The 15,450-nt window shown below is 43.3% G+C and overlaps 1 protein-coding gene across 2 annotated transcripts in view; it reads right to left on the bottom strand.

Annotated features, from left to right (window-relative positions):
* Positions 1-15,450, bottom strand: part of GNPTG (N-acetylglucosamine-1-phosphate transferase subunit gamma) — a 53,038-nt gene that overhangs the window by 33,906 nt on the left and 3,682 nt on the right. Inside the window, exons 3-6 of one of the 2 annotated variants that reach the window (XM_075010754.1) lie at positions 13,375-13,442; positions 10,888-10,942; positions 10,705-10,788; positions 4,140-4,233 (exon numbers count right to left, since the gene is read on the bottom strand). In XM_075010754.1, coding sequence (XP_074866855.1) covers positions 4,140-4,233; positions 10,705-10,788; positions 10,888-10,942; positions 13,375-13,442 — 301 coding nt within the window. The remainder of the gene's footprint in view (positions 1-4,139; positions 4,234-10,704; positions 10,789-10,887; positions 10,943-13,374; positions 13,443-15,450) is intronic. The other variant, XM_075010753.1, reaches the window with a different exon arrangement.

Raw genomic sequence — 15,450 nt, 5'->3', positions numbered from 1 at the left:
GTATGTTACTGCCCGCCTTTCTTCTTTTTGTCAGGATCCTGAAATCTACCATCTCATGGTCACTGCAGCCCAGGTTGCCACCCACTTCCATTTCTCCTACTAGTTCTTTCCTGTTTGTGAGCAGCAGGTCAAGTTGAGCACTGCTCCTGGTCGGATCCATCAGCCTCTAATGCTTCCTGTTTGTTTTCCATGCTTCTTACATTTGTGTACAAGCACCTGATAGGCTTACTTTCTCCTCTTGCCCAGGAATCCTACTTTGTTGTTCCCTACTCCTTCCCCACTTACCTCTGGAAAAGGCGATATCATATTTAGCGGTATGGTGGGGTATGGTGGGGTGCGCATGCCCAATGTACATAAAGTCGTTCAAGAATCCTTACTTGAGTGCAGGACATCATCTGTGGTTGCGGCAAACAGCTTGAATTTATCAAAGGGCAAATCTTTGACTTTATTTTGTAATTCTTTCGACACTCCTGAAGACTGTAACCAGGATGCACAACACACGATTGCTGTTGCTGTGGAACGCACTGCAGTATCAGCAACATCCAGTGCAATCTGGATCCCGGTTCTGGATGCAACAAAACTCTCCTTACAATGTACTTTAATACTGGCTTGTTTGACTCTACGTGGTAGTCCATAAACAAAATCAATTTTGTGTAATTGTCGAAATTGTGATTAGACAAATGGGTCACATAGTTAGCCATTCTGAGCAGGAGAGTGGAGGATGAATAAACTTTCCTGCCAAACTCATCTAGGCTCTTTGCGTCTTTATCAGTTCTGGAAGCTCTATACTGAGGTGTTTTTGCCCTCCGTTGAACTGCTTCTACCACCAAGGAATTTGGTTGAGGGTGGTTGAAAAGAAAGTCCGTGCGCCTGGATGGGACAAAATACTTTTTTATCCACCCTTGTATTGCAGGGGTGGGGCTGAAGCAGAGTGAAATGGAGTTCAGGGGTCCCCAAGCTCTGCACCCCATCCACAGGCAGGAGTGACTCTCACTCAGCAGGAGAACAACATGTTTATTAGCCAACAGGGCACAGCGTTGTACAGAGGTGTCAGTGCAGCAGGCAGAGACAGTCATTCCAATTCATGCTGGGGAGGGGAGAGGGGGCCCCAAGGGGACCCCAAGCTGGGGCCTTGCCCTCTCCTTTGTCTCTCTCTCAGCCCAGACCAACTGCTTTCCAACTCCCATTTCCAATTCAAAGCTGCAGGCTCCACCTCCCCCTTTGTCTGCAGTACAGAGGTGTCACCTGGTCGCCTAGGTTACCCTGGGCAGGAACCCCACACCCCCTGAGAGCCACACACACACACACACACACACACACACACACACACACACACATCCCCCACTCCATCACAAAGGGGTCTGCCATATATCATCTGCAGCCTCTGTTATGGCATCTTCCAACGGTATCACAATCTTTTGAAGAAGTGGCAGGCCTTAGTTTTCAAAAAGCAGTGCAGCTTTTCTTGCACCTCTACAACCTGAATATCCTGGCTGGCTGCTACTCTTTTAAACAGCTTTTGGAACTGCTTTAAATCATCAGGTCGTGAAAGCCCACCTGGAATCACTGCCTCGTCTGGCAAGGAGGATGACACATCAGTGGGTGAGGCCTATGAAGGCTCGTCCTCAGGTTCTGGAATCTGGCATTCCTCTGGCTCAGATGGAGGGGGTGGTGGTGTTGTAGACCGAGCCTCAGTTGCTCGCATAGAGTGGGTGGAATGCCTGGGGGACCAACCAACAGAGGACCGCTCTAGGGATCTAGCAGAACAACACCGGTAGTCACAAAAGTAGTGACGGTCATGAGGGTGATGATGCCAGCGGTGGTAATGATACCTGCCAGTGATGAGTACCTAGAGGTATATTGATAATCCTGACCATGATGGTGAGGTGACCAGAGAGCACAGGACAATCTGGAGGAAGGTGGCGGAGATAATGATATACATCGTGAGTGATGAAAGGTTTGCTCAGGCTGATCCAGAAATGGGGAGGGTTGCCTGGGGGAAGGAGAAGAAATGGATGGAAGCCTTTGAGGAAATGCAGGAGAACATATTGGAGGCAGAAAAGTAGAGCACGCAGGAAAAAAGGTCAACTCAGGGTTAGGACGATAGTGCTGGGGGAAAAAGGGTTGTGTAGTGCCAATGGTGCTTTCAGTTCCAATGGGTCTCCTGCCGGTGCCAGGAATACCAGTGCAGGATCTATTGGGTGCTGATGGTTTTATCAGTTCCACTGGTCTAATCAGTGCTGATGAACTGAAAGGTGTCGTAGACTGCACAGTTAGTGGTGCCTGGTTAGGTTTCGGTTCCATCCTAGATTTTGTAGATGGAATCGTAGCCAAAGGTTTTTTGGATTTTGGCCACTTTTCATGGGAGCTGGCTGTGGCGGTGCCACCATCGTCCGTGCCACTCATCCTGCCTCTAGTTAACACAAGCAAGGATCGAGTGGATGAAGATCTCACCTCTTCATGAGACCCTATGTCAGGAGAGGAGGTTCTGCGCTTTAGAGTAGGCTCTGACTGGGTAGGCATTGTTTGGTCAGGAGGCTGAAGCGCCTTATGAAAAAGGATCATTCTTTGGCACCTCTCCCTATCTTTGTGAGCTCTGGCCGTGGACTTGGAACAGTGGGGGCACTTTTGTGGTATGTGTCCCCCACCCAAACAGCAGCTACATTTTGAGTGTCCATCCAAGGTAGGCATAGCCTTGTAGTACAAATCACATTTTTTAAAACCGGCTAGAAACGGTTAACTCCAACAATAACTTGCAGTTTTGGTTGCTTTTTTTTTTTTTTAAAAAAGAACTACTAAACTACTAAATAAACAGCTAACTACTAACTCTAACAACTATGAGGAACAATAAGAATGATTCACAGGTATTTAACGCTTATTCAACAGGCCTGAGGAAGAGCTTCAACTGCAGCCGCGGGCAGTTGGAAGGAACTGGTTTCAGCTGGATCATGCATGTGACTAAATGAGCGCAAAAGGAGCCTCATGTTGGCTGTGCATTATGAGTCTGGCCGACCATGGCTGTAAAAATCTCCAAATTGCGGTGCTGGAGCAAGTCTGACACCAGATGTGGAGCACCCATGGGGACCACTTGAAGAACCACCTTGGTTCTAGGATTCTCCTGTCATCTTGGCCAGGTTACATCACTCTCTGCCTCACTGTCTCATTGATCAACCTATTTCAGGGTTTTACACAACTGTCCATCACTTCTGTATGTAAGTATTTCCACATAAAATCAATGACGATAGCTATTGTCTTATATCACCAAAGAATAAGAGACTTAGTTTTGTAAAGTTCCTTTGTTCCTTAACATCTTCAAATGGAAGGACGTAGAGAAGTGCAAACATTATTTTAACAAGGGGAGAAAAAAGGCCTAAGGCAGGAGTTCTCAGATTTATACACCGTATACGAGCCACAGCTTTAAACAGTCTTGTGAACACTTCCTTCTTGTTCACAATCACATAACATCTCTTTTCAGCTACAGCAACTGTTCACATGTAAGAGTCATGTATTATAACTGTTTTAAATAGTTTTGTCTTTTTGACAAAAGCTAATTATGCTGTCTATTTGTTCTTCATTTCGTCTCCCACCTTTTTTCCCACATCTGTTCTACTCCCCTCTCACCTGTACATGCTTCTTGTTACCTGCCCCTCAACTTTTCCCATGCAATTTTCTCTGAGACTTGACTTTCTCTCAAAATACTGTTTAATTACCTAGGCCTCTCTCCTTTGCCCGCTAGATATAATTCATCCATTAGTGGCTGTAAACCCCAATTCCTCTCTCTCTCTTATTAGCACTGATACATAGCAGAAGTTTTAGCATATTTGTCTCTAACGGTAATAGCAGTAACTGAACATACTATTGTACATGAATAAAGAGTTAAAATATTTAAATTATGGTGAGTAAAAACATCAGCAGCAGACATTTATCCTGGTTTTACCCTCTGTTCCTAATTGTTGTTCCACGTCTCGTCCTGTATTTATCTACCTCATGTCCTTGAACTCTTCAGGTAGAAAGATATCTCCATTTGTAAAGCCCCATTTAAGTTTTTAAGTCCTACTGTGTAATAATGGGTTTAATAGATTAAACTGGTACAAACATGCCAACTGTATTAAATACATCAGGATGATTAATGACTGTACCTTTGTCTCTCTGTTCTTGGTTTCACATGAATCCCCTTCTCTCATCCACATGCCAACAAATGTATTGTTGTAAATTTCCCATTCATGCCAGATACTGGAAAAACAGAACAGCTCAAATGTCTTGTTTTATACTTTTGGGGAAAAAAGTTAAAAGCCTGGTAAGAAAAAGAAAAATACTCTAACACTGTATTAAAATTCACCTTATCCATTTCAATGTTTTGAGGGTCTTTTAAAATTTCCTTTTCCTACTGCCCAAATCTGCCCCATTGCAGGTCAATTACCTCATAACCACAGTGGAGTTCTTTATTTACAGTAGTCTCAGAGCACTATGGTTATTCTGACAGGTCTCAAAACCATTTCCACACTTCCTTAACCAAATAAAAATCTTCAGTTTTATTGAGACACGACACATATCTGTGACAGGGGAAGGGTTTAATTGTGTCATTGCTATTTATTTATTTATTTATTTTGTTTATTTATTTATTTGAAAAGGCATTACCAAATGCCAATCTTCTCAACTCTTTACAATGCAGAATAAACTCAACTAATAAGCAGATGGGTGAAACAAGAACACAAATTAAAAAACATGCTCATTCTTCAGAACTTGTTAGTGAAGAGAAACATGTATTATATTTCTGGAAAGTGACCTTTTCCCATTTAAAATGAAATATTCCCTGTTAAACCACAAAACTCAGGATATTCATAGAGTAACAACGTGATCTCACAACCAACCCAGGCTATTGGTCAGGGACAGAATCCTGACTTAGAGGATAACCTGAGGAATTGTTTGCACAAGGTTTTCTTCACATTAACTTTTGGTTTTTACATTAAAATACCTGTGGTCAATACAATGCAATTATTTTGTATTAAATAGCCAATAATTGCAAATTAGGTAGAATCACAGAATCAGAGAAAATTAGAGCTGGGAGAAACCTCAGAAGGTCATCTAGTCCAACACACTACTCAAAGCACGACCAACCTCAACTAAATCATTCCAGCCTTATCTTAAACACCTCTAAGGCAGGAGATTCCACTACCTTCACAGACAACCCATTCAAGTGCTCCATCATCCTTGTAGTGAAACAGTTTTCCTATTAGCTGATCTATTTCTCCCTGATTGCAGCTTGAGACCATTGCTTCCTATGCTGCCATCTACTGTAGTAAGTACAGGCCCAGTATGAGGCCTTAGGCCTGAACCAAAGTAATGGTCAAGACTTTGCTAACAGAAAGCAAAGTGCAGCTGTGAGGTAAAGGAATGCATTACTCACAGAAGTTGGCAAGAAGAGGGTTGCTGGTGCATAAACATATATACCTAGCATATTGAAGTAGGTACATGCTACCAGAACTCCCTACCCCGGAACATTGCACAGATAAGAAAGAATAGGCCGACCCATCCCAATGACAGAGGCAAAAGGGTAGTATGGCAGGTACATGGTACAAGAACTCCCTACCCTGGAACATCCCACAAATAAGAAAGAATAGGCCAATACATCCCAATGACAGGGGCAAAAGGATAATATGATGGATAGAGTTGTTTTGTTCAAACCAACATGTACAAAGGGGGAGGTGGCACCTAACTACGTAGAAGGGGTATACCTCAATACGTCAGGAGTGATGTGTAAGTTGTTTGTACCTGTGTATAAGAATGTAATCTTGGGATGTGGTCTGGGTCCGGCTGAGGGGGCAGTGGAAAGTCCCGCCACTGACTGAGCCGAGTCCATTGACCATGGGTGCATATTTGTAGTATGCCCTGACTTAGACTAAGAAATCTACAGGGAACTACTATTGTATCCAATACGGCAATAAACCTGGCCGATGTGCCTTCGCACCTTACTAGACTGTCTGGTCATTGGGGGTTCTCTTCGAGTCTGCTGTGTCAGCTATCTGCAGAGCTGGGGCAGCACACAGAGGGAACACACGCACGCAGCCGAGTGATACATTGGAGAGAGCACAGCATCATGCTGGTGGCAACTCTGACGACATCTGCCACCACTGACAACAGCCTGGGTCCATTCTCTTTGAACACCTCCCACTTTTCAGGTAGTTGAAAGTTACTATCAAATCCTCTCCCTTGTTCTTCTCTTCTGAATACTAAAGAAGCTCAGCTCCCCTCAGCCTCTGCACATAAGTCATGTGTCCCAGCCCCTAAATAATTTTGTTGACTTCTGCCAGACTGTCTCCAACTTGTCCACATCCTTTCTGTAGCAAAGCGTGGGGGGGGGAAATTCTTTAAAAGTGAATTAAGTTACTTTCTAAATGAATTAGTACAGAAAACATTTATGTGGATGTATCAGCATTTCACACTCATCTGACAATCCTCCAGTTGTTATCCCATACTGCATTGTATTACACAATATCAGATTTGTCTCTGTTATCTTTCAGAATGTACAAATACTTTGAAGTGAAACTAAAACAAGTACACATATGTCCTCTTGGAATGTAAGTTTTAATTATTGCTTAACCAAAAAAAATTCTTCATTGTAGAAAAAACAGACTTTGCTACCTCTGAAAAAAACACAAACATTTTTAAAGAATCTCTGCTCACTGTACCTAGGCATCAACCAACAATAAGATAGCACTGACTAGTACAAAACAGGCTCCTTTCTGATATGCAGGAAGAATACCTTGTGAAAAACATAGGCCTTGAATTCAGACCTGAATACAGTCAACCTCAGGCTTGGTTTGATGATTTCTGAATAATGATCCCATAGCTAGGGGCCTGCAACATAGGATCTTTTTCTCTCCACAAGCAAGAATCTGATTTCGGACTAAAATGGTCTCTTCAAAATATTCCTAAAAAGGATAAATATTATACAATCATAGGACTAGAGGGGACCTCCATAGGTCATCAAGTCAGTCCCCTGCACTCATGGCAGGACAAAACACCACCTAAACAGTCCTTGGCAGGTGTTTGTCTAACCTGCTCTTAAAAATTTCCAATTATGGAGATTCCACAACATTCCTAAGCTGTTTATTCCAGTATTTATACAGTTACAAAGTTTTTCCTAATTTCCAAACTAAATCTCCCTTGCTATGCTTGGAGTCCATTGCTTTTTATGTGATCTTCACAGGCTAAAGAGAATGTTTCACCCTCCTCCTTGTAACCATCTTTTATACAGGTGGTCCCTGACTTACGAAAACTTCCACTTATGACCGTTGGTACTTATGACCAACCTCCAGCTCACTCCCTCAACCCCCCGCCCCCCGCGTGCCCCAGCCCAACTCCCCAAGCGGGGCGGCTCCAGCTGCATGGACTCCCCTCCAACCCCTGCGGACCCTGACCCTGACCCAACCCCCCCCCGCAACCCCGTGTGGCCCCAGATCACAAGTGGGGCTCCAACCTTCCCCCTGTCCAAGTACCCAGCCCCAGTGCAACCCCATTCAACCCGTCCCCTGCCTGGCTCAACTCCCCCACAGCCCCAGCTCACCCAGGCATGGGGTTCCAACTTCAATGCATGCCTGGGGCTCTGGCTCCCAGTGGGGCTCTAACCCCCCTCCACTCAACCACCCTGCCCCACTGCACCCCCCGTTCAACCCCTCCATCCTGCAGCCCCAGCTGATTGCCCCCTCCACCATGCTCAGGGCTCTGGCTATCAGCCACTGCTAGTGTGCACAGGGGCTCTATCCCCCCTGCAAGCTCAACTCAACCACGCCCCGGTTCGCCCCTGTTCAATTCCCAGTCCTCCTGGCTCAACTCCCCGTCCCCAGCTGCCCTCCCCCCGCCCCAACTTGTGCTGGGCTGTCAGCCACCAGTGCGTGTGGGACTCCAGCTGTCAGCTGCTGCATGCACATGAGGGTCTACCCCCCAGCTAACCCCCCCGACCCCGGTTCACACCATTCAATGCCCCCAATCCCCTAGCTCACACTCCCTGGCATGCGGGACTCTGGAATCAACCTGCATCTGGGGCTCCCAACCCCCACCCCGTGGGGCTCCAATTCCCCTATCACCCACCCCCGCAGCCCCGGCTCCAACCCCCTTGCCAGGCTCAACCCCCTGCTGCCTGGGTCCAAACCCATGTAAGCCCCAGCTCAACTGCACCCTCCAACCACCCCTGCTGCCCTAACCCTGCCTCCTTCCAGGGCCCCAACCCAAGCCCTCCCCTACTTACGCAAAATTCAGAGTATGCAAGGGTTGTGTGGAATGCAACCCTCATGTACCTCAAGGGATTACAGTATAAGGGTATTTCCGACTTTACAACCAAATGAAGTTACGATCAGGTGTTTGGAACATAACCCGTTTGTAAGCTGGGGACTATCTGTAACTGAAAATGATCTGGACAAACTGAAGAAATGATCTGAGGTAACCCAGGATGAAATTCAATAAGAACAAATCCAAAGTATTCCACTTATGAAGGAATAATATGTTTCATACATACAAAATGGAAAATGACTATCTAGGAAGGAGTACTGGAGAAAGGGATTAGGAGCCACAGTGGACCATACACTAAATATGAGTCAGACACTGTTGGCAAAAAAAGCAAACCTCATTCTGCAATGTATTAACAGGAGTATTGCAAGCAAGACATGAGAAGTAATTCTTTCACCCTAGTCTGTGCTGATTAAGCCTCCAATAGAGTACTGTGTCTACTTCTGTGGACCACGTTACAGAAAGAATGGGGACATAAGAACATAAGAATGGCCATACTGGGTCAGACCAAAGGTCCATCCAGCCCAGTATCCCGTCTGCCGACAGTGGCCAATGCCAGGTGCCCCAGAGAAGGAGAACAGAAGACAATGATCAAGTGATTTATCTCCTGCCATCCATCTCCTGATTTTGAAAAGGAAAGCAAGCTTCTGGCATTCCTGCTGTGAAGGGCAGCATGCATTTTCAGAGAGAAAACTGAAATTAAATGTGAAGTAAAATCGGCATAATTAAAGTGGGGTTGGAATGCCTTCAAAAAAGAGGAAAAGTGAAGATGAAAACAGGATTGCAAACTCAGTGGACCCAATCCTTTACATCTATATCTAGTTTGGCTGGGTTCCCTTTGTGTCTTATTTGCAATGAGAAATTTGCCAACAACAAAAAATGCAACTTCGAGAGGCATTGTCTCAAAAAACACATTACTTTTGCCAAACAGTATCCAGCTGGGGATTCTTGAAAAAAAAAGCCATGGAGCAGCTGATACACAAAGCAGCACAAAGTAAGAACACATTCTTTGCATGGGTGAAATCACCAAGTAGCGTAACTGTGGGTAATTTTGTGGCAACTCAAGAGATCGTGAAACGATGAAAGCCACTCATGGGTGGTGAATATACAAAAGAGTGCTTTATCGAAGCATCAGTGCAGCTGTACACTGATTTCAAAAACAAAAAAATTCTTCAGAAAATTAGAGATCTGGCATTGTCTGCAGTTATGGTAAGGGATACAACATTTAAAATGGCCACAGATATCATCAGCCAGCAGATTAAGGACATTAATCAGCCCCAGGCTTCTCTCTTGATTGTGATGAATTGAGTGATGTTGATGATATTAAAACAAAAAAGCAGTCAAGTAGCACTTTAAAGACTAACAACATAATTTATTAGGTGAGCTTTTATGGGACAGACCCACTTCTTCAGACCATAGCCATCCACACCAGAACAGACTCAATATTTAAGGCATAGAGAACCAAAAACAGTAATCAAAGTTGACAAATCAGAAAAAAATTATCAAGGTGAGCAAATCAGAGAGCAGAAGGGTGGGGGAGGCATGTCAAGAATTAGATTAAGCCACGTATGCCGAAGAGCCCCTATAATGTCCCAGAAAATTTGCATCCTTGTTCAAACCACAGGTTAATGTGTCGAATTTGAATATGAAAGAGAGTTCAGTAGCTTCTCTTTCTGAAGCAGACTGAAAATTCTTCTTCAATAAGATGCAAACTCTTAAGTCATTAACAGAATGGCCCACTCCATTAAAATGTAGACTAACTGGTTTGTGGATCAGGAATGTTTTGATGTCAGTTTTGTGCCCCTTAAGCACAAAACAGACTTCCCCCCACCCCCGTCCCTCTGCTCTCTGATTTGCTCACCTTGATAATCCCCTTAATTCCTATTTGGTTTCGAAGGGTGCGGGGATTTCGAAGTGTGTGAGGTCTTTTGAAGAGAACCCCGTGTAGACGAGCCATGTGCAATCGAAAGCGACACTTTCAAAGTGCTGCAGCTGCCATTATGCTAATGAGGCACTGCATAGTCATTGCAGCATCTCATTAGCATATCCCAAACTGTCTCATTAGCATCCCCCTTTTAAAAGGGGGGGGTGTTAGTGTAAACATACCCATTGATTATTAAAATAAATGTCTAAGGAGCCTAATTTACTAACAACCCATGATGTGGCTTTCAGAAGAGGTTTAACGATATACATTTTGCAGCATTTTTGCATATATTATGCTCTCAGCATCTTTAGTATCTACAGAGTAGTGGAACTGGTGTAAGTGAAAGCAGTTTAGGGAACACTGTTTCATTTTAATACCAAAGTTAGTTTATTTCTAGGATAACATTACTACAGCTAATTCTAAAAGTGCTAATTTCAAAAGCGCTACAAAGAGAGCAACTCACAAAGTAAAAAGAAAAGTCTGGATTGTCTCACCCTAGAATCCCACTGTAAGCATTCCATCGAAATGTTTGCTCATGCTGAGTGACATTATGGAAAGGACAGAACTCATATTTATACCTAAAGAAATAAAATATTTCAGACTTAAAAAAATAAAATTAAGGCTTATATCACCTCCAATCCTAAAAATTCAGTCAGGTATCTAAAACAAGTACTCACGTAGATTCCACAAAACTGAAACACTTGCCAGCAAGCTTAAAAAGATGTGCAGGACCTGAAAATAAAATGAAATGCCTTGAAAAAAGGATAATGAGTTGGTTATATTTAAACAGTTATCGTGATTACAGAATTGTATATGTCCATACTGCAGATTTAACATTCTATAGAGCATACAGCAATCAGCATCCAAGACACCTAAGGTACTTCAATACCATATCTCTGTGCCTCAGTGTTCAACGTATTTATCCTTCTACCATCCTGTGAGGTAGGGAAGCACTGTTATCTGCACTTTGGAGACTGAAAACTGAGTCACAGAAGCTGTGTCTACACGTGCATGCTACTTCGAAGTAGCGGCACTAACTTCGAAATAGCGCCCGTCGCGGCTACACGCGTCGGGCGCTATTTCGAAGTTAACTTCGACGTTAGGCGGCGAGACATTGAAGTCGCTAACCTCATGAGGGGATCGGAATAGCGCCCTACTTTGACGTTCAACGTCGAAGTAGGGACCGTGTAGACGATCCGCGTCCCGCAACGTCGAAATTGCTGGGTCCTCCATGGCGGCCATCAGCTGGGGGGTTGAGAGATGCTCTCTCTCCAGCCCCTGCGGGGCTCTATGGTCACCGTGGGCAGCAGCCCTTAGCCCAGGGCTTCTGGCTGCTGCTGCTGCAGCTGGGGATCCATGCTGCAGGCACAGGGTCTGCAACCAGTTGTCAGCTCTGTGTATCTTGTGTTGTTTAGTGCAACTGTGTCTGGGAGGAGTCCTTTAAGGGAGCAGCTTGCTGTTGAGTCCGCCCTGTGACCCTGTCTGCAGCTGTGCCTGGCACCCTTATTTCGATGTGTGCTACTTTGGCGTGTAGACGTACCCTCGCAGCGCCTATTTCGATGTGGTGCCGCGCAACGTCGAAGTTGAACATCGACGTTGCCAGCCCTGGACGACATGTAGACGTTATTCATCGAAATAGCCTATTTCGATGTTGGCTTCATGTGTAGACGTAGCCAGAGAGACTCAAACTGGAAAACTACTTTTACTACCTTAAGTGCTACATAATTCACTACAGCTGCGTCTCCGTGTGCTGCTTCTTCTGGAAGTGGCATGCTAATGAGCTAACCGGAAGATGCTAATGAGTCGCAGATGCACATTTTCTGTACCTCGTTAGCATAGCGGCACATGGTTTGGAGTCCAGAAGAAGCTCTTCTGGACTGTGAAGTACACGTGGAGACGTATGGCCTGTGGCGATCTTCCCAGAAGGAAACCCTCCTTCCCAAGTATCAAAACACTAGGGTACTTGAATATTTAGATTGTAGATATATTAATATTTATCACATATTCATAATAGTATGGTTGTTACTGTGCAACTCAGTGTTCCAAGGGAAAGAAGGGGCTTCTGGAAGGAGGGTTTCCTTCTGGGAACATCCCTGCGGGCCGCGCATCTCCACGCGTACTTCGGAGTCCAGAAGAGCTTCTTCTGGACTCCGAACCATGTGCCGCTATGCTAATGAGACATGGAAAATTTGCATCCGTACCTCATTAGCATCTTCCAGTTAGCTCATTAACATACCGCACATTGAAGCACAGCCTACCAGATTTACCCAGAGCTCCTTAGGTCCTTAAATGGATTAGTGGTTGGCAGGGAGGTTAGAAAAAAAAATTTTTATGAAGTTAAATTTTATTTCAGATTTCTTTAAAAAGGGATTGTTAAAATTTGTCCATTTAATTGTTTTTAATAATTTTTTTAAAATGGGAATTCCATCAAGTGTAATTTTTTTCTTCATACCTACAAACTCCTATCATTCACCGTGTTTTAACAAAAAGGGCTGCAATCATTTTGGTTTCCAATAACATTTTCTTCTAGTTTTCTAACTCTAAGCATTGATTTAGCTGTGCCAAAAGAGAGCACTACTCCAAATTGCTCTGTTTTATGTCTTTTCTGTAAGGTTTATTGAGAAGCAATCCTATTCCCAGTTCATCATATTTTCCTGGTTCATCTTGGTTCAGTCTCTTTCAGCGCTCATTCAATTATGTCAGTTTAGAGGACGGTACTTGATGTAGCGAATCTGTCGCTTTCCTGTTTGTTTTAAAGAGATGCAATCCCATTCCAGGCACATCCTGTTTTCCTGACACAACCAAACCTTTTCATTATTTTAAGATATGGTAAGAGGAAGCTGTATACTGAATTTAGTGGTTCTGGCTCTCTCTCTCTTTAGGAGAAGTTCTTAATCAGACGGACAAACTAAAATATACAATAGAGGAGTATTAGCTGGTAGCATCTCCTGGGATGCCAATAATTATGCATGGAATTCAGAAAATACATTATTCTTCCACAAGACTAAGTGGCATTTTCATAACTAGATTAAAGAACATGAACTAATCGTGTAGAAATTATACTGTGGCAAGTGCTTTTGCCAAAGACTGTCTTACTATTAGACAGCTGCAATCAAAGATTACGCACGTGCGCACATACACACACAGATTATATTTGCACTAACCTGAAGGTGGGGAAGGTGCCATCTTTGGAAGGAGTCTGTTTGGCTGAGGTAGGAATGGATTGTTCAACCTTAAAAAAAAAAGATTAATTTTTTTCCCATTTGCAGTGAGATTAAATTAGAACAAGGATTCTCAAACTTCATTGCATAGCAATCTCCTTCTGACAAAAACTGGGTCGCTTTGCTTCACCACAGCAGCAAGAAACAGAGCACCCTGGGCCTGGCCCTAGCTCATTCCAATCTCCTCCCTTCCTCCCTGAGCAATGCAGGGTTCAGAGAAGCAGGCTGGTACTGGGGTGCTCTGCTTCCCAATGCTGCAGTGAAGGAGAATAAACTGGCTGAGAGAGGGCAGCAGGCAGAGCAGTTGAGCAGGCAGACCAGTTGCTGGTTTGCTCTGCTTCCTGCAGTTCCCACTGCTATGGTGGGGAAGGGGGCAACCACTACTGACACCCTGTGCAAACTCCCTGTCTCTGGCGGGGGAGGATCCCATCCAGCATGACTGTGAACCACTGATCACTATTCCCTGGAAACAGTTATCCAACCACTCATGCATCCACCTTACAGTAGCCCCATCTACGTGGCATTTCTCTAACTTAGTTTCCCAAACTCTGTTCCATGTGTGCAATATGAATAGGTGTTATGTGAAAAAAATTATGAGGCTAGTAATATTTTTCCTTCTAAAATATTAAATATGAAATTATGTATCAAAATACTAGGGTATTTGAATATTTATATTGTGGATATATTAATATTTATAATGTATTCATAATAATATCGTTACTGTGCAACTCATGCCGAAACAATCAGTCTATTAGGATTGTTTTGGCACGTCATGTTCAGAGAAATCGTATGATACTGGACAGATATGAGGATCCAACTCTCCAGGAGTGTTCTTAATACTACTCGGATTTGTGTTCAAAAGATGCAAAAACACTCTTCCCATTAAAAAGAACACTGTCGAGTGTTACTTATATTCATTGTCTAGTAGTTTCCTATAAAAATAACAAATTTATAAAAACACAAAAATTAAAAATATTTTTCCATACTCACTTTATTTTGCACTTCTTTTTCATAAACATGTTTTTTAAGCTTTAAGGAAGGACAGTCCCTTTTTGAACAATCTTGTCCTTTCTATTTTTGTATAAAAGACAGACTGACTATTTTTTTGCCTTTGCACTTAATTTTTAATTTTTAAATTAGGGGTTGCTAACCATCCTCCTGTGAGAAGGACATTAGTTGTTCATTAATATTTTATTTTATTATGTTTTATTCTTTGTAAAATAAAAGATACCTAAAAATTAACTCTTTTAAATCAACTTTTGAGCATTGTGCGCAGCAATTTTTCAGTATGAAACCTTCCACCCCTCTCATCCTCTCCTGACCAGCATGTATGTGTTCTCTCAATATATTCCAAGCCCAAAAGTATTCTGTGGCCAAATTAGTTTGGGAAATGCTGTGCTAGTTATTTATAAGACGGTAATGTAAGAATATCAAACACTTTACTAAAGTCTACGTACACCACACCTCCTGCTTCCCCCTTATCTACAAGGTTTGTTATCCTATTAAAAAGAGCTATCAGGCAGGTTTTACATGATTTGTTCTTTACGAATCCATGCTGTTATTTTAATCACCTTATTTTCCAGACGTTTTGAAATAGATTCCTTATTTGCTCCACTATCTTTCCTGGCACAGAAGTTCAGATGACTGGTCTGTAGTTTCCTTGGTTGTCCTTATTTCCCTTTTTATAGCTGGGACCTATATTTGCCCTTTTCCAGTCTTCTGGAATGTCTCCTGTCTTCTATGACTTTTCAAAGATGATACATAATGGCTCAGACATCTCTTCCGTCAGCAATCTGAGTATTCTAAATGCATTACATCTGGCCCTGAAAGCATCTATTTTTTTTTTTTTTTATCAGAGAGGTAGCCGTGTTAGTCTGTAGCTTTGAGAACAAGTCTTGTGGCACCTTATAGACTAACAGATATTTTGGAGCGTAAGCTTTTGTGGGCAAAGACCCACTTCATCAGATGCATGAGTGGGCGGGGGGTGGTTTCAGAGGGGTCCCAGTAAGAGGGAGGGCC

This window comes from Carettochelys insculpta, chromosome 16 (genome assembly GCF_033958435.1).
Source record: "Carettochelys insculpta isolate YL-2023 chromosome 16, ASM3395843v1, whole genome shotgun sequence".
NCBI lineage: Eukaryota > Metazoa > Chordata > Testudines > Carettochelyidae > Carettochelys > Carettochelys insculpta.
This window is presented reverse-complemented; position numbering and strand designations above follow the sequence as displayed.